The following is a 23,835-nucleotide window of genomic DNA, read 5'->3' as shown; positions in this document are numbered from 1 at the left end:
ATATATATATATATATATATATATACACACACACACATGTCGAAGTACTCTGCTCGCGAGATGGGAGGAGCAAGATGGCAGCCTTGTGACTTCAACGGCTTGCACGGGCCTGTACGTGCTAACGGCTATCTAATCATATATTCAGATCAGCGAACGCCACCGGCAACACGTGACCTCGACTTCCGATACGCTTTTTATGTATGTATGTATGTATGTATGTATGTATGTATGTATGTATGCATGTATGCATTTATTTATTTATTTATTTTTACGATTGCTCGATTGAATAAAAAAAAAACACAGTAAACAGTGCAACAGCCAGTGGGAGACAAACAAAAAGGGAAAATAGGGAATCACTACAATCTTTGAATAGTTCCACTTTGATGAAACGGTGAAACTGGGCGTTTATTTTCATCGGCAAAAACAAGGAATGATTTGGCAGTGAAGCATTTACAAATACAAAAATATTCTCAAGTGTGTGCTTTTGTTTTCCACTAACTCAAGACAACTGCTTCTACTGCTGAACAAGGACACTGAATGGACTCTTTGCACAAATCCACTACTTTCTGAACTACACTCTGTCTTTTACGAGTGGACAAGCTGATTAATCCAAGTGCGCCCGACCTCAGTAACCACAGCGACAATGGCCAGACACACCTGGATTAATCAATTTGTCCAGATTTTAAAGACAGAAAACAACAGGCAGAAGTAGTTGAGCTGTGCAATGAGCCCATTGGAATTATTCAATGACAAAACATATTCAGATGGACATTATGCTAAAAAAAATATGTGACTCGTGTACATCAAATTCATTTTTCCAACATGCTGGTATAAACAAATTTAATCTAAAATGTGTGGCTGATAAATCCACAGAGTAAAAAGACAAAAACGTCTTCACACACCACATAATGAGCAATTATTCACTCAGCCAACTTCCAGTTGATGTTTCACTTATATTAATGCCTTTTATCATGCTTTATCAAACACGACAAAAGTAAAACACCGCTGGCTGAAAATTAGTTAATGTGTCATCACACAATAGCAGGTCACCTGCTCCCTGCTCTAATTGTTTGATTTTCAGTTGTTATTTTTTAATTCCTAAAAAGGACATACTCAACCAGTGAGAATGTTAAAAATTTTTATGATTTCTTCAGTTCTCAGTCTTTCATCGCCACCTGATAAGTAAACGAACTAGCAAATGTAATGGAAGGAAAACAAAACGGTATTAGGAAAGCTGAAGTCAAAAGTCAAAACATGCAACTGATATTTCACCCATTGTTCTTAAAGGGGCTGTCTGCCGGTTTCACTCAGGAAAATGCACTTTTTAAATACAAGGATGTACACACTTGAACTTTCTCTCAGTCTACACATCTGTGTTTATGTTAATCATTGGTGGTGATTTTGTACTAAACAAGCCTGTATTTTGTCATTTTGTGTTTGTTTTGTAAACGGCGGAACGTTTCCGCTGCATTTTTTCCCCCCACTCACTCACAGAAGCTTACGTGTGTGAATGAGTGAGTGAAGAAAAAAAAAAATAATCCGTGCGTGCTTTCAAATTGCCGCGGGAGTGACGTCACGCAGCCGACATGTTCGCCCGGCCCCGTTTGCGACACGCCACTCCCCCGCTCTGCGATTGGCTGGAGGGGTGTAAACACTGTCTTTCCACAGAAACGTCCCGCTGTTTACAAAACAAACACAAAATGGCAAAATACAGGCTGGGGGTGGGTGGGGGTTTAGGACGAAATCACCACCAAAGATGAACATAAACACAGATATGTAGACTGAGAGAATGTTAAAGTGTGTACATCCTGTATTTAAAAAGTGCATTTTCCTGAGTCAATCCGGCAGACAGCCCCTTTAAATTGTGGGTACATCTACAACAGTTTATAGACTGAATGTAGGTTAGCCTATGCATGTTATGTACTTGTAATCCATACACACTTTCAAAAAGGTTACAAACACTGTATTTCCGCCTCGGACGCCTCCCTGCTTAACTAAAAAGCTTCACAAAGCATCCGTGGCAGTAGGGCTTGTCGTTTTGTTCTTTAAAGGTGCCCTTGTTGAGTTGCTTGAGGCAGAAGGCGCAGACGAAGTGCTCCGGATGGAACTTCTTGGACATGGCTGTGATGCAGCGGCCCGTGATGGGTTTCTGGCAGCCGGAGCACAGGGAACCGCGGCGCTCGTGGTAGTGGACTTCACAGTAGGGCTGGCCGTCATGCTCAAAGAAACTTCCATTGACAAACGGCGTGAAACACTCCTGAAGAGAAACAACGGGAAAAATAGATGATGTATTTGCAGGGGTGTCCAAACTACACTAACTTCATCCACTTGTTTCTTAGTGTCAACGTCCAATTTGTGAACACATCACATTAACTCATTCACTCCCAGCCATTTTCACAAAAGCAATCTCGTTCGCTCCTGGCTGTTTTACTAGATTTTGACTGATTTTGCAAGGCCCACAGAATATTGTGTTCTATTACTATAAAAGCATGGCATCTATCAGAAGAAAGATTAAAGTCTCTTCTTTCATCAGGAAAAAAAAAAAAAAGTATGTTTCTATCTGTTTCCGTTTTGCAGCAATTAGTATTAGCAGAGAGCTAAGTTTCATCAGTTTTCACAAATCTATTTAAAATTGTAAGTAATTGAGTTTTTGTCGACATGGCCCTAGTTGATCTCCTTTGCTCTGCTGCCACCTGCTAGCCGTTTGTGTAATAACTACCATTTGTGCAACCGTTCTTTGCAGTTGAGAGGCTGCATCAAAGCCTTATGTATGCTCTAGCATGAAAAAAAAACAAAAAAACGTATAAATACGTCTTTGGGACACTTAAAACAAAGAAAAACGTATTTACACATTATTGGGAGCAAATGAGTTAATTAATGGTTAATTATTAATGGAAAAAAAATGTGAAAACATCACATTAATGGTTCTTAAGTGTGGTCAGGTGACGACTGATTGTTCAGAATGTCAAGTTGGGATCAGCTGCTGCTCAGTGGAGACGCGTATCTATTTATAGTGGCACACAGGGGTCACTATTTGCCTTGTGACTGTTAGAAGTTTTCAATAAGTAACTGTACATTATATCAACAATTTATAATTGCTTCATTGATTTTTTACCATGTTTAACTCATTCACTGCCATTGACGGAAAAAGACGTCAAATGATGCAATGAATGTGTTAATAAAAAAATAAAAAAATAAAATCAAAGTGGCCCTTGCAGCTTTCTATTTTTCTGTATGTGGCCCTCAGAGGAAAAAGTTTGGACACCCCTGATGTATTCTATACTGTATATTCTCACGTCCCATCCTTACGAGTCCATAAAGCGGCGTCAGATACACACCCTGCAAACAAAACACTCCGGGTGCCAGAGCGAGTTGAGCGCCGAGATGTAGTTCTCCACGATGGCTCTCGCGCAACCGCCGCACTTGGGTGCGAACATGTCAAAGTAATCCCTCCTGCAGTACGCTTTGCCGTCTTTTTCGTGAAACCCTTCAAGGAAAATCATGGTCAGACAATTCGATTCGATTGAGATGAGCATTTCACCAAGAAAGCACACTACCGTCCGGGTCGAAGAAGCATCCACACTGAGCACAGAAGAAATGTTCGGGGTGCCATGTTCGATCCAGCGCCGTCACAACTTGCTGTAAACATGAGAAGACATTGTGGAGGTTGAGTTCACATTGTAGCACAGTGATAAGGCGGCAACAACACAAAAGCATGGACGCACATTTAATATGGGCCCATTGCAGTAGTGGCATCGAGGTGAGAACAGGTTATGGTAGTCTCTCTCACAGTAAGGCTGTCCCTCGCGCTCAAAGAAGTTCCTGGAGCCAATCTCCTCTTGACAGTGCGTGCACACAAAGTGTTCGGGATGCCATGTGCGGCCCATGGCAGTCACCAACTAGACAGACACAAAACAATATGCGGGTCATCAGCAAGCACTCAGAGCACAATATTCAAGTCACCACTGTAGCAATGTCGTAATTTAATCATTTCCTGAAACTGTAGTAACTGGTATTTGTTTGTTCATTTGTGTTCCTTAAGAGGACTGCATTGAATATATGCGCGGGAGTGACTATTATTACTATTATGGACTATTATGATTGGCTTAAAAGGCAGAAACCAGCCGAATGAGTAAAGATGACGTCACTTCCCTTTGCCATTGACAACACAAATCTACAATATTTATTTGAGTCAAATATTTTATTTATGTTCCTTTATTTGCACATAAACATTTATGGTTGTGGGATTCTGTTAAGTGTGGGTGAAATCATTTCAATTTTTGTAAACAATTACTTCCTGTTTGGGTCACACAACTACTTCCTGTATGGGCACATACGTATGCTAGTTAGCGAGGGAAAGAGAGAGATGCAGTCTACTACTGGGTTACAAGGCGCACACGGTATGTTATATTTTGTTTATTAAATGTTCGAGTCAAGGACATGATTGTAATTTTTACATGTGTGTACTTATGTATGATGTCACACCAGTTCATGCTATTTAGACCATAGCTAGTATTCTAACTAGTTTCATGATGTGTTATGTGAATGTAAATTGTTTCGAGAGAGAGAGAGAGAGAGAGAGAGAGAGAGAGAGAGAGAAAGAGAAAGAGAGAGAGAGAGAGAGAGAGAGAGAAAGAGAGAGAGAGAGAGAGAGAGAGGAGGAGAAAACGGGAGAGGAAAGGACACACAAACGCGGTTTGTACAAGATGAGCCGAAAACGCAGTAACATTTGGAGACATTTTAATTGGTTCAAGTCAGATGAGAGAAGGAGCCGGATCAGTACGTCCAAGCTGATATGTTTAGTTTTTTGTTTTTTAATTTTTAATGCAAATTTAAAATAAAGCAATGCCTGTTCTTAAAGCGCTTTATAAATAAAGTTGAGTTGAGTTTTATTATCCTTGACTGGGTGAGTAGCAAATGTTCGTTTTGTTTGCTGCTGCTGTTGCAGTTAAATTACAACTCACTATTTTTGTTATTTGATTGTTATTTCGATTGCTGTTGGTTGAAGTTTTAATTTTGTTTCTCGTGTATTGTATGGAGCCTATTAATTTGTTCAATAACATGAGGGGGAAAAAAATCATTTTCTTTACTTGATAATTGTTGCTATTTGCAGTCAGTAGAGTGCAACATTTAGTTCACCAAGTCATTTATCAAAATGCATGGTAAATTTGTTGTAAATATTTAAAAGAAAAGCTAAAGTTAAAAGAGCCGTTTGAGAGCCAAAAAAAAAGAGCCGGCTCTTTTCACTGAGCCGAAAAGAGACGAAAATCGCATCACTACTCTGTAGTGCTAGCTAAAATAAACTCCACCCACTTGATAAGAACGGTTTTGCTGAAAAGACTTCTGGGATATGATATAATAACGTAGTAAGGTATTACATCACCAGCAAAAGTGTTACTGCAGTATCAGCCAGAATTTTATTTTTTATTCCATTGATGAAATTAAAATGCCAATTTGACGACATTTTCAGGTAAGTAAATTATCACATTATAGCGTGCAACAACCTTCTCACCTGTCCCACAATTGGCTTGAAGCAGGCGCCGCAAACTCCTTTCGCCACCGTCTGCACGCCCAGTTTGTTGAGGTCCGACTGCAGGCTCCCAAGCATGTTGTCCAGCTTGTTGACCTGCGTTTGCGGACCGCCAGGCGCACCGCCTTTACCTTGAGCCATCTGAGGAGGTGAAAAGGTTAAAAAAAAAAAAAAAAAAAACACCTGATAGCTTATTAAGCTAATGGTAGGCATTTAACAGGAGTAACAGACAGAAAGTGGAAAAAAGAGAGATGAGGGTTCATGCCTGTACTGAGGAGAAGAGTGGGTCATAGTCAGTTTGGCAGCCTACAGATACCAAGACTTTAGGTGAGACGGGTGGAACGCTTTCCACTGGTGTAGCCCGATTTGGGGTTTTATGAATAGGCAGAGGGGGTTCTAGTTTGGGGGCAGGTGATCGTTCCCGAACGGGTGCTGGTGAAGCCGTTAATATGGGCTGAGGTGGAGCTGTGACTCGCTCTTGGCTGTGAGGAAGGTGAGACGGAGGTAGAGGGGGCGGAGGCAAAGGGACGGGAGGTTCTTCCACGATAGGAGGATGACGAGCAGCAGGTGGTGACTGAGGCGGGAGGACCCGTCTCACGGCAACAGGTGAACCGGGCGCGATTACGATCTAAAGTGGGAGAGACACACGCACACGAGAAAGGGAGCAAACAAAGAGAAGGTGTGGACACGGAAGGTGAATCAACTGGGGGCGGGGCAAATTTTTTTTGAAAACGCCGCAGCCAACCTCGCCGAGCGCTCCATCAGCACGCAAGCGTTGCGGCTTGGACGTGACGACGACGCCGTCCGTCAGCCAGTCGTCCGGCTGTTTGCGTCGGCGCTCGGGGCGGCTGATGCCGAACTTGCCCTGGAGCTCCTCTATGAGGCGGTCCTGAGACGAGTTCTTGTTGACAATGACGGGCCCCATTTTCCTGCGCAGGAGACCGTCTCGATACATCGGGTGCACGTTGGGGGTCTCCTTGGTGCGCCTTATCACAGATTTGATCTGGACGGGAACGTCGAGCGGCTCAGCATCAATCCACGGTTAACGGCGGCTCAGTGGCGGACGCGGCAAGAGCACAACCGAGCAGGTGAGTCACATGATGACGTTTCTGATCACCCACAGGCAGGGATGCAGTAGTAGGGGGTGGGGCTTAAGGGTCATAACTCTTCCATGCTGTGGCAAACCTTTACATTCGTCACAAACCCTTGAGTAACCCAAATAACTTCACTGTTAAAAAAAAAAAGAAAAGAAAAAAAGTAATAATGACTTGGGGGAAAAAAAAGTAGTAAAGTGTTTTCACTTTTACAAGGAGATTTTAAGTACATTTTACCTTTTTTTTTTTTTTTTAAAGCATGTAAGTGTTGAGGAATGAACCACTCTACCACCTGAGCCCTGCCACTCATTCTGTATGTTAGTATATTGCTGGAGTCAGGTGGAATCCTTGTGCCTTCCAAGAGACCGTTTTTTTGTCTCATTTTGGACACACCAGTAACGCAGTATAGTAGCAAACAGCAAGAGTGGCATGGCTCAGGTGATAGCATGTCAATATCCCCAAACTGATGGTCAAAATGTTGCTTCTCAACGCTTACATGTATATATATATATTTTAATAACCTAGTCAAATGTACTCAAAACTCTGCTTGTAAAATGTACTTAGAATTTCTGAGTGAAAAAAAACTTTACTAGGTTTTTCTTAGTACATTTACAGGGAGTCCCCGAGTTAAGGCGTTTCGACTTTACAACAGTTGCGCACGGTCCGCCATTTTGGCTCCTCGCCCGCAGTGTTTTCCTCTCGTCCGCTATTTAGCCCTTAGCTAGCGCTAGCGCTTACGCACTTGGTGGAGTATCTTTGGCTTTTTCGCCCTTTTTTTTTTTTTTTTTTCCACATCATGGCCCCAAAGAAGAAGAAAGCTACGTCTTCTATCAACGTTGGTCCCGCCAATAGAAAAATAATTAACATGGAAACAAAGCTAGGCATCATTAAAAGATCACAGAAAGGAGAGACACAGAGGAACATCGGCAAAGACTTACCAGTCGGACAGCATCTTATTTATTTTTATTTTTTTATTTTAATGTAATTTCGATTTTTTTTTATGCCAACTATTTTGATGTAAATATTGACTTTAATGGGGAAATTTGACTTAATTCAAATTTCTGGTTAGATCGCTAGCGTAGGAATGGAACTCGGACATAAAATGAGGACTCCCTGTACTCCCCATTTTTTACAGTGTTGAGCTAATCTTTCTCGTGAACACATAATGAGTACAACAACACTGCAATCGATGTTAACACCCGAACAACACTGAGGCGTTCATAAATTAGAGCAAATGTGCTAAAAGCAGGGGTGTCCAAACTACGGCCCGGGGGCCATTTGCGGCCCGCCGTCCATTTTTAAGGGGCCGGCGATATATGCTAAAAATTGCATTTGACTCGGTTCAATTAAAATAAAATAAAAAATGTTTGGAGATGGTCATAGTAAGAAGGGAGGGTGTCGAAAAACATAGGTGTAAATAAAATAAAAAAGATGCTTTTTAAAAAAAGAAAACTAACTGAAACTACATTTTATGTTTACAAAACTAAAATAAATCTATAATTATAGCAAAAATGTCCTTGGTTTTAGTCTTTGGTAATTAATTTAATGCATCAGACTTTGGGGATGATTTTAAATGTCATTTTGAGTAGATTTATTTTGATATAAACCGGAATAATGATAATGATAGTATTGCTATACATAAAAAATAAAATAAAATAAAAAAGAAAACCTAAAACTAATACTGAAACTAACTAAACTAAAACTAAGCATTTATTAAAGAACTAAAACTAATAAAAAACTAACAGCATCACCCTGAAAACTAATTAAAACTAACTAAATTAATGACAAAACAAAATAAAACTAAAATGAAAAATTCCCAAACTATAATAACCCGACTGCAATATTACAAATAAATTGGTTTATATACTCTAGCATTTTTCTAATTATGCAAAAGCACAAATAAATGATTTGTACAATTTTTAGGACTAAACACAATTTCTCTTCGTAACCTTATGTGGCCCTTGTGTCCTTCTCATTTTCTGGATGTGGCCCTCAAATGAAAAAGTTTGGACACCCCTGGCTAAAAGGGATTTTCATCTGTTGCGGAGGGTGTAGCAGCAGGCACTAGCTGGCAGTGATTCAAAAACTCCAATAAGCAAACAATGTTACGGGTGAGAAACACAAGGACATCCGGCATCGAGCAAGCGAGATTCCTACGTGTCCCGAGGCCGACACTCTGTCCATATTGGGCGGCTGCAACAGAGGCAGGTCCAGGGCGACGTCTGGCGACCCGGGACACGTGGACGGCGTCATGGAATCGTCCATCCAGCTGGCTTCCGTCAGCGGGGTCACGCTGCCGTCCGTGTACAGCCTCTCGGTGTAAGGCGTCACCGTGCCGTCCGCTCCGTCGTGGAAGGACATGGACAGCTCCTCGTCCGCCCAATCGAGATCTCCATTGGTGTCGGTCCCTCCGTCCACCGATTCAGCGGTGCATGCGAACATGTCGGGCTGCACGTTGTTCCTGTCGGCGGGCAGGATGAGTTCCTCCTGCGCCTCGGGGGCTCCTCGGTCGAGGCTGTGCGCCTCCATTGGCGGCTGCGGGTCCTTTGCCTCGGCCTCTGATTGGCTCTGTGAAAAACTCATTTCTAGCAGCTTGTCCAGCGCTTCATCCAGGGATGATGGTGAGGGTTTGGTACTCACAGGTGAGAGAATGTTGGGCAGAGAGAGCGGGGAGGAGGGTGTGAAGGCGTTATTAGTGAGGGGCGGAGCCACGAAGGACATACAAGGGAGAGGTGAAGGAGTCTTTGGTACAGATAAAGGAGGAGTGATACAGGAGCGATTCATGCTCGGATCATGAATGGCGACGCAGCCGTTGATCAAATTGCCAGCCGCCGGCGGTGAAACACGCTCCACGGACGGGCTCGGTGATTTGGAAGTCTTGCGGTCCAAGACAGTGTTTACCGAAGTCATCGAGGGAGTCGTGGACGGGCTCGAACTGCTTCTCTGCCTCGCGGAAGTGGCGAGGACAAGCAGGGAATTGCTCGGCGACGCCGGGAACGTGGCAAACGCGTCCGCGACAGCGTCGAGGTCACTGGTGGCAGAAAGGCTGTCCGACATCCGACTGTGGCGAGCGAGACGGTCCGAACGGGCCGCCGACGAGACTCCGTCTTCATCTATGTGGAGTTCTAAAGCAGCGGGCAAAGAGAAGAGAGGAGAGGCACAGGCAGACGGGCGGGACAGATCGAGGAAAGGAGAAGCCACCGGGCTGACGAAGGAGGTAGAGACGGCAGGATGAGGAGGGGTGGAAGAAGAGCTGGGCTAGAAACACAGAAATGAGAGTAAGAGAGGAAGGCGGGCGCAGAGGAAGCATCCGGAAAATGACGGCATTTCTCTTCACTCTCGTTTTTAATACCTTGAAGTCCGACAACGAGGCCATGAGCTCATCGAGCTCTCGTGTGGCACAGGAAGCTGAAATCCGTGCCTGCTGTTGAGATTGGCCGTCCAAATCACTATGACGAGGGGAGGGGCTGGAAAATAAAATACATCATGTTTGCCTTTAAAAATGAAACTAGTGCCAAAATAGCTTATTGTTCTAAACGTTATCTGGGGACTAACTTGAAATGTGTGACCTGGTGACCCTCAATAAGGAAGCAGGATCAATCAATCAATCAACTTTATTTATATAGCACCTTTCATACATTCAAAATGCAACTCAAAGTGCTGGACACCCATACTACAATAAAAAAATAAAATAAAAATAAATATAAAGCCCCCCCCCATTCAAAATGCAACTCAAAGTGCTGGACATCCATACTACAATAAAATAAAAAAATAAAATAAAAAAATAAAAAAATAAAAATAATTAAAAAAAATAAAAATAATTAAAAAAAATAAAAATACCCCCCCCCCATTCAAAATGCAACTCAAAGTGCTGGACATCCATACTACAATAAAATAAAAAAATAAAATAAAAAAATAAAAATAATTTAAAAAAATAAAAATAATTTAAAAAAATAAAAATAACCCCCCCCCCCCCCCCCCATTCAAAATGCAACTCAAAGTGCTGGACATCCATACTACAATAAAATAAAAAAATAAAAAAATTAAAATAATTTAAAAAAATAAAAAATAACCCCCCCCCCATTCAAAATGCAACTCAAAGTGCTGGACATCCATACTACAATAAAATAAAAAAATAAAATAAAAAAATAAAAAAATTAAAATAATTTAAAAAAATAAAAATAACCCCCCCCCATTCAAAATGCAACTCAAAGTGCTGGACATCCATACTACAATAAAATAAAAAAATAAAATAAAATAAAATAAAAAAATAAAAATAATTAAAAAAAATAAAAATAACCCCCCCCCCATTCAAAATGCAACTCAAAGTGCTGGACATCCATACTACATTAGCCCCGAGCCCCCCCCCCTATTTAAAATAGTTAAATCAAATAAAAGTATCAGAGAAGACATCAGATATCCTAACCTGGTTGAAGGCACGGAACCCTCCAGCTCATCCAGAAGACTTTCCACGGTGGGCCGGACCTCATCATGCCTTGTTCCATTCCTCTTGGGCTCCTCCTGAGGGGGAGGGCTAACTCTGATGTCAGGGGCATTGCCGTTCTCATAGTGAGTGATGCTGGTGGATGGCAGGGGTGGGGCCCTCTCCTCTGTGAAAACATCACGTTCCGTGTTAAACAAGGCCCGATGAAGGGCAAACCCGTGACCGGCGTACCCGTCGTGGGGAATGAGGGGGAGCTCTGTTGAACGGCATTCAGCTCCAGAAGCAGTCTGTCAAGCTCCGACAAGTTGCTGCCCAGAGCAGAGGTCATGGCTGCCGTTGATGAGTCTGATGGTTTTTGTTTGTTTGGAAAGCTAAAGGAAGAGAAGTAAGAAGCAAGAAAAGTACAAATAAAACCAAATTTAATAATAATAAATAAATAATATATTTATTACAAAAATATTAGAGGTGTAAAAATTAGTGCTTTAATTTAAAGTTCCTTTAACACCACAATTTTTTTTTGCAAATGCACTGCGCTGTCACCAATGTCTTACAAATGCAATTAAGCCATCTAGTGGCAGAAAAATGACCTCAGCACAAATCAATATCACACTTTTTTTTTTATATAACACAGTACATCTTTTTAATTTTAACTCAATTTTATGAATTATGAAATAACTATCAATGACTAAAAGATGCAGCCATATTTCCGTTATTTTAATTTTTTTCTACTTTTATGTTAATAAGAGTATGAAAACATTATTTATTTATTGTATATATAAAACATCTAAAATTTGAGATAACTATTGGAGTCATGCTATTAATTACGATTCAATTTTTTATCATCTGACACCCGTAATAAACATAATTAATACCAATAATTATATTATATAATTATTATATCATTATTATAAGTTAAAAAAAAAAAAAAAAAAAAAAAAAAAAAAAGCAAGTCACGTTACGCAAATTACAAACAAACAAGAAGCAACAGAACACGCCAACAACGATGCCATGCTGACCTGTAGACGTGATCTTCTTCAATATGAGACGGAGAGCTGCTACTGTCCCTCGAGCAGGAGCTCTTCTGGGCTGAACCTAAAGACTGCAGCCATTTTAAAACCAGTTATACGCAAAGACGTGGCGTTTTCAAGGCTTTTCTGATGCAAATCCAGGGTGGCACAGGAGACGCGTACCTGCTGGGACGAATGGTGGGAGTGGTCTTGCAGCGAACCATTCAGAGCCTCAGCTGAGGGCGGAGGAGGGACTGGAGGCGGAACTGATTGATCCGGGTAATAATTCCCGCTGGTGGGGATGGAGTAAGGGGTCTCGTCTGGCAAAAACACCGGCCGCTTGGAAATGTGGGATGTGGTCGATTCCAGGTCAGCCAATAACGCGTCTGCGGGATAAAGTTCACATCAGATTTTTTTTTCCATCAACAGGGATTTTTCACTTCACAAATATGGCACTTTACTGTACTTTAATTGATTTCATTCAATCTCCGGTGTAATAACCTTATTTATTGATTGACTGAATTTTTATTTTATTTTTCTTATTCTTATTCTTATTATTAATAATTCAATATCTGGTGTAATAACCTTATTTAATGATTGAATTCTTACTTTTCATTTTATTATTATTATTATTATTATTATTAATTCAATCTCTGGTGTAATAACCTTATTTATTGATTGAATTCCTATTTTTCATTTTCATTTTTATTATTAATAATAATAATTCAATCTCTGGTGTAATAACCTTATTTATTGATTGATTTAATTCGTATTTTTCATTTTATTATTATTATTATTATTATTATTATTATTGATTAAATCTCTGGTGTAATAACCTTATTTATTTATTGAATTCCTATTTTTCATTTTTATTATTATTATTATTATTAATTCAATCTCTGGTGTAATAACCTTATTTATTGATTGATTGAATTATTTTTTGATTTTATTATCTGTTCTCATTGCTGCTGGACATGTAAATTTCCCAGAGGGAGCCATCCCAAAGGGATCAATAAAGTCAAGTCTAAGTCATCATGGTCTTAAAAGACACCAAATTGCATATTTGTTTTAGTGTAAACAGACAATAGCACCCGATTAATCGCTGTCTCTCGTTCCAACCTGTCACCAAAACGCGATTCCCTTCGTAGTACCGCCATCACGACCTTTCAAAAACATCCCCAACATTCTTCGCCCATCAGTCTGTCACTATAAATAACAACCCTGCTGTCAATGAGTCGCTACCTGCCCTCCAGTTAGCCTCCACCTTTGAGAAACGCCGATCTGGAGCCATGTGACTGTTCTGAACAAAGAAGCCTGAAAGTGTTTCCGAACCCAGTCCAGGCGAGGGATTGTGTCACACCGCTTAGCGGCCAACGGAATGCAAGAATAAAAAAATAGACTCTTACGTCACGCAATGTGTCCATCGGCAGCCTATCAAGAATAGGTCGCAATCAGCGGTTGCATACTTTGACACTTGGAACACTTGTGGCAGTTTTCAATCACAAGGAAGGGACGTGATAGATGTATGTTAGGCATGCACGGTAATATCGGTGGCCGATAATTATCAGTGATTATCGACCTATTTGACATCAAACAGATAAACCTGATGATAAAGAAATTTGCCGATAATTAGGCAATTATCAACCAATTTGACATCATACAGATAAAGCAGATAATCAAGAAATTCACAGTAAATTACGGCAATTGTCGACCAATTTGCTTTAATACAGATAAAGCTGATAATAAAGAAATTTGCCAAAAATTAGCGGCAATTATCAACCAATTTGACGTCAAACAGATAAACCAGATAATAAAGAAATTCGCCCATAATTAGGCAATTATCAACCAATTTGACATCATACAGATAAAGCAGATAATCAAGAAATTCACTGAAAATTAGCGGCAATTGTCGACCAATTTGCTTTAATACAGATAAAGCTGATAATAAAGAAATTTGCCAAAAATTAGCGGCAATTATCAACCAATTTGACATCATACAGATAAAGCAGATAATAAAGAAATTCACAGAAAATTATCGGCAATTGTCGACCAATTTGCTTTAATACAGATAAAGCTGATAATAAAGAAATTTGCCAAAAATTTGCGGCAATTATCAACCAATTTGACGTCAAACAGATAAACCAGATAAAGAAATTCGACAAAAATTATCAACAATTATCAACCAATTTGAGTTCATACAGATAAACCAGATCAGAGAGAAATTCGACAATAATTATTGGCAATTGTCAAACAATTTGACGTCAAACATAAACCAGATCATAGAGAAATTTGCCAATAATTATTGCCGATTGTCAAACAATTTGGTGTCATAAAGATAAACTAGATAATAGAGAAATTGGCCGAAAATTTTCGACAATTAGCGCCCAATTTGATTTCATACAGATAAACGAGATAGTAAAGAAATCGGGCAATAACAATAGACATGCCATGTTGGTCCATTTGTTGTACATGTTAGACTTATAGTAGGAATCGAGAGTATATTTGTATTCAAGTTAATTTTGCAAACAATTATCGGCTTGCTTATCGGTTATCAACATCGGCACTTTGTAAATTATTGGTTTATCGCTATCGGTTGAAAATAGCATTATCGCGCATCCCTAGATAATATGCATATCAGGAATATCAGATGGAATCTACTAATCCACTGAAGCTTTTTTTTTTTTTTTTTTTTAACAATACATGTACATGAAAAAAAATTGTTCCTGAAACAGAAAGTATCCCCATTTAGTGTCTTATCTCATTCATCAAACATCTCCCAATTTGTCCCACTCACTTCCTGAAATGAGTACGTCACCTGTCACTATAACAGAAACTAAGTTGAGGTACAAAGTACACTTTTCATGATGACTCTACCAATGTCAACACCGATAAAACAGTTAAAAACATTAACAAATACATCGACGTTAGTATTAAAAAGGTCCGAATCTGTACTCACATTCTTGCTGCGCCTGTTACACGTGTCCATCCACAGCAACGTGCGCTCGTCAAGTAGACAAAGATAGTTAGGGAACAAGAGCAATGATATACGGCTACAGGGGGAGGAGTCTGGTCACCAAACTTGCCCGACGGTATCCCTTAAGTCAAAATAATCAAAAGTCATCAGATTAAATTACAATTAAAAAAAAAGAAAATCTCATCCAAAAGGCTAAATGTGATTGCAATCTGGTACAGTATTTGAAACAGCGACAATTCACCAATACGCAACAGATAAATCTCAAAGGAAAAGTCTTGGATCAAGTGAACACGAGCACACGTGTTCTCTGGTGACCCATATATGCATCTTGGCATGCTGTCCATAGGATGACATGTTGAACTTGGCTGGTTGACCGTCAACCGCATGGGACCCCTTCCTGCCTATTTAAAGCACTTAAAGCCCAGCGAGCGGCTCATGTCTGCGCAAATGAGCGGAAATATCACGGCCGTCTCAAAATAAGCTGCACCTGGCGCTGACGTGCTGAACAAGGTCCCCGCTAACGTTGAGCGTCATATAAACACAAAGCCTGGAGGGAAGGAAAAAAAAAAAAAAAAAAAAAGACCGGGGTTGGCGTGTTTTATACATACTGTAAACACTCGCCTCACACCTTTAATATAAAAAAAATGGAATCCATGTCAACACATATGTCATTTTAGTAACCTGTTCCTAGAAAGCTTTCTTACATTGGCAAAGAAAAGAAACCGCACTGCCTGAGGCCTTTCAAAATACTTGTGCCACTTTCGTAAACCACATTTTTGAACCATGGTGACTCAGCAGTTTAGCATTTGCATAACCACCCAACAAAGAAGGAAGAAACTATTAAAATTACGCATGATGACAAGAAAATAAAGTCGGGTGACTGGGTTTAAAGGGATACTTGACTCGTTGAGCCATTTTCAGCAGTAAAGAGTTCATTAATATTTGGTCCAGAATTAATTCAATAACTCTTTTAGCTTTTAAAAAACGAATGTTTCCACTTGCTGTCGACTGAAGATGACATCACCTGTGCTGAGGAAGTCGGGAATGACCAATCATGGCTCAGTTTGCTGACCAAACCCAGAAACCAGGTGAGCTATGATTGGTCGTTACCTATTTCCTCAGCACAGGTGATGTCTTCTTAGGTCGACAACCAGTGGGGAAAATGTGTTTTATTATTTATTATTTAGGTATTACTTGTACATGAAAAATAATAAAGTTATGAAATGAATTAAACTATAACAAAAATACACAGCATCCAATACTTTGAAATTTATTTTCTTATACCATTCATTTTTCGTTTTCAGATTTTTTTTATTTAAAAAAAAAAAAAAAAAAAAAAAAAAAAAAAAAAAAAAAAAAAAAGAGTTCTGCCTTTCTCAAATCTCTTACGTTTTATTTTTTTTGCATTTTTAGTCTTCCTCTTCCTTTTTTTTTTTTTTTTTAAGAAATGTTATGGCTTTTTTTTTTTACATTTTCTTCTCTCCCTTTTTTTTTTTTAACTATCAATTTTCTGACATTTTGGCAATTTTGTGCGCATTTTATGGTAATATTCCGGATTCCTTGTTTTTGGAATTTTTTATTATTATTTTTTAAACATTTTATTCCCCGCCATTTCTTAAATAAATGTTCTGACTTTTTGGCAATTTTGTGGACATATGGTAATTTGGGGGATTTCTTCTTTTGTTTTTGAACATTCTATAGTTACTTTTTGAACATGTTTTCTGCCTTTTTTTTTTAAATTCAATTATTTGACATTTTTGGCATTTTCATAGGACATTTTATGGTAATTTTCTGCTATTCCTCTTGTTTTTTTTATTTTTATTTAAAAAAAAATATTTTTACGTAATTTTAAATACTTTTTTTTATCTACCTTTCATCTCTTGTTTTCTGTTCTGACAACTTAAAAATATGGATTGACATTTTTAATATTTAATTCATTTTTTTAATGTAAATTATTAATTAATTTAAATAATATTTTACCTAAAAAAAAATAAAATAAATATATATATATATATATATATATATATGTACAAATAATAATACTACAAATAATAATATTCTATTTATTTTTTAGAGATCCACAGGGAGCCACATGAGAGGGAGTAAAGAGCCACATGTGGCTGCAGAACAGCAGGTTGCAGACCCTCGAGTCGAAACCGTGCAATAAACACACATTCAGTAACTTCAGGATAACTCTGAACTAGGGCTGCACAATATATCGAAAAAATATCGATATCGCGATATTGGCACATCGCAAAGGCATGCAATAAGTTTTATATGGAATTTTATGCTTTTTATATGAATTTGACCAGTCAGATGCTAACTAAATTGTGCATCGCCATCCAATAATAAAAAAAAACATAATTACAATTAATTAACTAGGATTACATTAAGGTTGGTTATTTTGTCGCATGAAAAATGTTTTTCTTTCATTAGATAATAAAAATGTAATTTCTTTAGATACATGTTAAATATCGCAATATTATCGATATCGCTATGTTCAGCAGGTATATCGCATATCGCATGTTTTTCCAATATCGTGCAGCCCTACTCTGAACTATAGGCCAACCAATTCCCTGCTTTAAAGGGAAATAAGATGTTCCCCAGTGGAGGGCAGTATTGAGTCCTGCATGAGGATGACAGCGTGTGTTTGCCTGTGTCACCAAATGCGGTTCACAAAATGATAGAAGCAGTCAGATTGAAAACAGGCACTGCGAAGCCAAGCAACAGACTAATCTTTTCCATTCCAAACGGGGACTTGAAGCCAGAGGACAAAGTCCAATTCTGCTTCAACAGTAAACTGACTCAATCGCTCATTGTGCAGCCTCTGGAGAAAAACATGTCAGCCAGACGTTCATGACTGGCGCTTCACTTGAATCCATCCGTCAAACATCCATTACAGACACTCGGCGCCCTGGTCAAACGCAGAATCTGCGTCTGATTGGGCTAACCAAACAGTCACAGTCTGTGGATACATACAGTACACATTCTTGTGGCCGTGGGTCTTGTCCAGTCTTGTCCGTGCACCCACATGAGGCTCGGCCGCAGCAGTCTTGCAGCTTTTATCAGATGGATGCGAAGGTTGATGCGGCATTCCGCGCATTCCTTTGTCCAATGTGCCGAAAGAAAGCAATGAGGCTCGGAAGGCAAAGTATAATTAGCCCTATCCAAGTCATTTCATACCCACACCTGTTTTGACAAGAAAACCGAGGGGGGGCCATGTAAAAAAAAAAAAAAGCAGACTTAATCATGTTGACAATTACAGGATGCACTCCGCTAACTAGTAACTACTTCGAATTCCAGAATAATGAGGATGAAGTTGCCGATGCTCGAACAGCGTACTGTATTTATCGCAAAAAAACAAAAAACAAAAAAAAAACAGCAAAGAGTACAGCAGTGTTAATTTCGTCAACGAAACTAAACAAAAATAATTTGTGTCAACACGTTTTTCACCAGACTAAAACTCTCATTAATAAATTAACTGGGACAACAAGCGAAGTTCGCGTCTCGAATTCAAGGTGCATTATGGGTAGCGGCGCGGTGCATTGTGGGTAGGCGAAACTAACGAACGGTCATTGAAAATGAATTGGATCCGATGGAATCGGCTCTGATAGAAACGTTTCCACGACTGGAAAGTTGCTGGGGTTTTTTTTATTAACATGCATAGCATGTGGTTTTACTGATATCGGGGAAGTTGACTTGTACAGTTAAGCAAAGATTGTCACTATTCTAATCTCCGCCATTCACATTGTTTTTTTTTCCCTCGCGCATGCGCAAACTTAATGTGCACTTCGTTTATATCAGTATGCATTTTCGAAGACGAGACAAAAATGTGCTTCACTTAATAAAAAAACTGGGCTAAAATCCATAGACATTTTAGTTCATGAACAAAAAACGAGATGAAAATTATATGATTTTGTAATATCTTGTCTCTGCTAAGATGTCATGTGACACAAAATGACACAGCACTTTTCAAATCTAGCGAGTGCAACATGCACAAACATGGGACAGACAGGAGGTGGTTTCATTGTGAAAGGTTTAAAAAAAAAAAAAAAAAAAAAAGTAAACTACAGTATAACACAACGTTAATCCAACGGCTGTGATGTTCCCAATAATCTTAATCCAACCGCTAACTAATGCTGGCTAATTCACTAGCTCATAGCATGGAGCCATAGTAGCCACTTGTTGATATACTGTAACTGTTTGTCAACTTGTTTTCCATCAAAAAGATGAGAACATTTTATGTGAAACAGTTTTAGAGCCGAAATGTTCAACATTCTATAATCTGCTGACCAAAAAAAAATAAAAATGTGTTGACTAAACAAAAACGGGGATGAAGTTGACTAACTATAATAAAAATCGAACAGGCATGATTGAAACTGGACTAAAATTGATACTAAATTTAAAAATGGCGGCTAAAATTAACACTCGAGTAGAGCGCAAGCGGAGCTGTTTAATCCTTTCTATTAACACGTGGGCCATGAGGATGGGTCACCAGGGTGCACGGCTCACCTGTTTACGGACCCGCGGTGAAACCCGAGACCAACAGGCCCACATGATATTTATATAAAACAAGACTGGCGGCAAATGTTAACATGCCAGGGGGGTTTAGAGAAAAAAAAAAAAACTATCATGGAGTACAGCGTGCAGGTTAAGTCATAGGCAAAAAGACACGCGTGATACATTTCATCAGTATTGTAAATAAATGCACATAATAATAGAGTGCAAAACAACTCAATTGCAACATCCGAGTCCACGTTCATCATCACGCATTTGTCAGGATTGGAACGCATTCCAATAAAGGATCTTATTGCGCACTGCCTGCTTTCGCTTTCTCACAAGACATATACAAACGTTGGTTCGTAATAGAAAACTTTTGTAGCTCATGTCACATTCCGTCAACGGAACTTCAATTCCATTTACACCACAAGGTGTAAAACTAAATTCTTTGAATTATTTAATTAGATGAATTGCTCTTGAAAATGTAGAGAACCTAAAAATGATATGTGGCCCTCCAGTACAAAACACTTGGGTCAAATTTAAGAAATTGAGATTTTCTGAATGGACAATTGGACATGATATAATGCTTTCCAATAATGTATAAATTATGAAATGTAGGTCTGATGGATTTTAAAAAATAATATAATTGCAACTTTAACTGTGATAATTTTTACAAACAAGCAATAAATTAATCCATAATTCTAATAAACAATATCCAATATTCCTTCTTTTTTTTTTATTGTATAGGTCGTAGGCTTGAGTTACCCGAAAAAAATAAAATAAAATAGGGATCAACCGATCGATCATTGGTGTAATTGATTACCGGTGCCGACATTCAGCATTTTGACAAATATCTATTTTGTTAGAATTGTAAAACAAAAATGTTGATTGACCAAGATTAAAAAAAATAATAATTATTATATTTCGCAAATCTTAAAGTCTAGAGTTGGATTTTTTTGTTTTTTTGTTTCAATTTTGACACCAATATTTTTTCTTTTAGTGAAAATGAATATCAGCTCCTCGGTTATTGGCTTCATAATAATAATAATAATAATGATAATCGGTATTGGTCCTGAAAAAAAAAAATCACGTCAATCTATCTCTACTCAACAAATTACTCTGTTGAGAACGACAAAATGATCAACAATGACGCAAGAGTACAACGAGTGAGTAAGAGAGAAGAAGAAGAAAGAAGTCGAGAAGTTCGAAAAACAGACGCTTGTCAACTCCCAGCAACGTTTCTAACAGCGGCCTTCAGCGCTGACTGTTCATTGTTTTTCTGCTGTTTCCTGAGGATGTGGGGCAGGGTCTGTTGCCTAAGCGATGAGGTCAGCCGAGCAACGCTGCTCTGAGCTCTCCCTTCCCCAGATCGGGATCAGGATGGGTGGGGAGTTCGGGAACGAAAGTGATTTACAGCCGCGCGGGAGCTTCCGTCCTTAAGGCGAGTTTTGACTGGCCGATGACAGCTAGTCGGGTGACACGAACTGCAAAGCCGCTCAACCACTTTTTAGTATGCCGTTCGGACGCGCAGCATTTAAGAGCACGTCGGCTCAAACTCCAGCTCTGTTTTCAACAAGACCTTGCCTCAAACGTAATCAGCTGATATGCTCGAGTACTGCTGCAGGTTGGAAAAGGGAAATTTCTGTATCTGCAATCCAACTAACCACGACATATCTGCACTTGAACCTGGTACGAATCAGCGTTAGTGTTGGTTTTATTAGCCATTTTTAAATGTAGTCACAGTTGACAGGATGTGAAATAAATACTGTTTGTCTTTACATATCCACGGTGCATCACGAAGAAAAGTGGTGGACGATACAGTTGAGCAGTTGGAAGCCATCAAGTTCAAACATCTACCTAACCACACTATATAACAAATACAGCCGATATATTTGAAACAATAGCAAAGCAAGGGGCACATGTTTGACAGGATGACAGCTCTGCCTCTTGGTGCAACAAGCATGGAGCCAAGAGTATCGATAGGTCACGACCCACAAAGTATTTGGTCTTGGAGCCTGCATCTGAGCAATGTTTGACATTCTTCTGCGGCCTCGCCCCCGCCGCCTTCAAACTTGGGCTCCTTTTTAACCAACAATCAGCCCTTTCACTATAAACCAAGGGGGCCATGACTCCAAATGCATCCCGGAGGTGTTCACAACAAGGTAAAAAAATAAATAAAATGTAGTTCAACATCCCACCATTGAAAGTATTAAAGTAGCATTTGTTGACAGCTTTTTTAAAAAAATACAAAATCCACAACATGGACTAGCAGAGGGACCAGCTAGTAGTTTTGGGTAAACATCACAAAATTAGAAAGTTCAGAAGTTCGGTGCCAAAGTCAGAGGTACAGATTGAATAGATGGTGGTTATTTGTGCTCATAAATTAAAAACATCGCATAGAGAACAACCCATGAGTGACTGACCCCTCCCCAGAAAAAGGGTTTCTAATTGACTGTAAATGGGGAGAAAAAAAAGAATACACACGAATGGCTCATTTTGTCTAAATTATATTGCTCAAATGTTTCCTAGGCAACAAAGCAATACTGTTTTTACTGCTTTTCCCTCTGCACAAAAACAAACAGGCGAGTTTTTAGGCATAACGGAGGATAGATAGGTTATGTGTTTGTTTGTTTGTTTGTTTATAGCTGTGACGTCAATGTTGTGTGAGAACGACTTTGTCACTTTGCATAGGCTCACCAACAAAGTCTCATTTACTGGATGTCGAATTTGACACTTCAAATTGGTTTTGTAGAGTGCATCATGTGTTTTTCTGCCTTTTCTTCTTGTGAAGACGGTCAAGAAGGGGGACAACCAGGCCTGTTGGATCGTCCACCTCTCCTCACACAATCAGCAACTTGGTCAAGCAAAAAAAAAAAAAAAAAAAAGTTGACGGCTTATCATCAACAGAGCAGTCAAATAGACCTGCAGTCCGTAGAAAATTCGCTTGATAAACACATTACACGAGTTATCAAAATGGAAAACCGCTGACGTCCTAACGCGAGGGACTTTTAAAAGAGGAATGCTAGCGATGACCAGCCGCTCGGGTAACACTGCTTGGATAGCCACAGAAACACCAAACAGCTCAAATATGAAGAGTCAAATGCCAAATACATAAAATCAGCCTCAACACAGGAATGTGCCGTCTCAAAGTGAACTTGGAAACTTTTCCTTGTCACGTTGGCTCCTCCGCCCTGCTTTCCCCGTTTTACTTTCTTCGGCTTGGCAAACTCGAGCGCGACCCCCTTTTGCAACGCAACATTAGGCTGCTACTCACCAAGGTCGTCCATGGTGAGCGAGTTCCCGCTTCGACCCGTGTCACTCACTGCTCCACAGATCCTCAAACACGACTGAAACCAAAAGTGTGGGCTTTTCCTCTGCAAATCTCACCGCTGGTTTCCCCCCCCTGGAAGTTGGTCAGGGTCGTTCACGTGAACGCGCGAACTGCGTGTACTTCGCCGGAGCGCGCGCCTGGCATTCAACGCGACTAGATCGAGGAGCGACACCTAGTGGTAAAAAGTCCACATAAACATAATGTTTTAGTGTATAAAGCTAGATTTTCAGATTCAGTATGAAGTTTTTTGACGATTTTTTTTTTTAACATCTTGAAACCCACCAGCTGTCTGACGATCCAAAATTCTGTCTCATCTGGACGGGAAAAAAAAACCAAAGGTGTACTTTTTCCGTTATGATGAACTAGTTTAGCATTTGTAGTTACCCAGGTGACGAAATACAGACATAAGTAACAAAAATACAGTGAACACATTTAACACAACTTCTCACAGTCCTAAAGCGAAATTATTTGTAAACATCTCAGCCTAAATATTTATATTTTCTTAGTTTGGCAAGTTTTGGTTTAGCTGTTAAAGTTTGACAACCTTTACTCTTATCAAACTGAAAAAACTCAATTGTGGTTTTGTGACCATTTGGCAACATCCACAGACACAGGTAATAAAAGTCCATCCATCCATTTTCTTGACCGCTTATTCCTCACAAGGGTCGCGGGGGCTGCTGGAGCCTATCTCAGCTGGCTTTGGGCAGTAGGCGGGGGACACCCTGGATTGGTTGCCAGCCAATCGCAGGGCACACAAAGACAAACAACCATCCACACTCACAATCACACCAAGGGACAATTCGGAGCACCCAATTAACCTCCCATGCATGTCTTTGGAATGTGGGAGGAAACCGGAGTACCCGGAGAAGACCCACGCGGGCACGGGGAGAACATGCAAACTCCACCCAAGAAAGCCGGAGCCTGGACTCGAACCCGAGTCCTCAGAACTGGGAGG

At 39.7% G+C, this 23,835-nt stretch overlaps 1 protein-coding gene across 4 annotated transcripts; it reads right to left on the bottom strand.

The window, feature by feature from the left end:
• Positions 1-1,428: 1,428 nt before the first annotated feature.
• Positions 1,429-23,319, bottom strand: LOC144018727 (paxillin-like). 4 transcript variants are annotated; one of them, XM_077521206.1, is made up of 11 exons: positions 18,029-18,545; positions 12,259-12,461; positions 12,085-12,167; positions 11,300-11,439; positions 11,051-11,234; positions 9,977-10,091; positions 5,513-5,671; positions 3,726-3,899; positions 3,558-3,639; positions 3,339-3,487; positions 1,429-2,257 (listed from the first exon to the last, which is right to left on the bottom strand). In XM_077521206.1, exons 1-11 carry the CDS (start codon positions 18,150-18,152, stop codon positions 1,991-1,993), a joined length of 1,680 nt encoding a protein of 559 aa, XP_077377332.1. In that variant the 5' UTR covers positions 18,153-18,545; the 3' UTR covers positions 1,429-1,990. The 4 variants fall into 4 exon arrangements, with proteins under 4 accessions (XP_077377332.1, XP_077377333.1, XP_077377330.1 ...); XM_077521207.1 differs by lacking the exons at positions 9,977-10,091; positions 11,051-11,234; positions 11,300-11,439; ... (1 more) ...; positions 12,259-12,461; positions 18,029-18,545 and adding exons at positions 5,796-6,158; positions 6,276-6,886; XM_077521204.1 differs by lacking the exons at positions 1,429-2,257; positions 3,339-3,487; positions 3,558-3,639; ... (1 more) ...; positions 5,513-5,671; positions 18,029-18,545 and adding exons at positions 6,906-9,882; positions 22,824-23,319.
• Positions 23,320-23,835: the final 516 nt, after the last annotated feature.

This window comes from Festucalex cinctus, chromosome 5 (assembly GCF_051991245.1).
Source record: "Festucalex cinctus isolate MCC-2025b chromosome 5, RoL_Fcin_1.0, whole genome shotgun sequence".
Taxonomy (NCBI): domain Eukaryota; kingdom Metazoa; phylum Chordata; class Actinopteri; order Syngnathiformes; family Syngnathidae; genus Festucalex; species Festucalex cinctus.
This window is presented reverse-complemented; position numbering and strand designations above follow the sequence as displayed.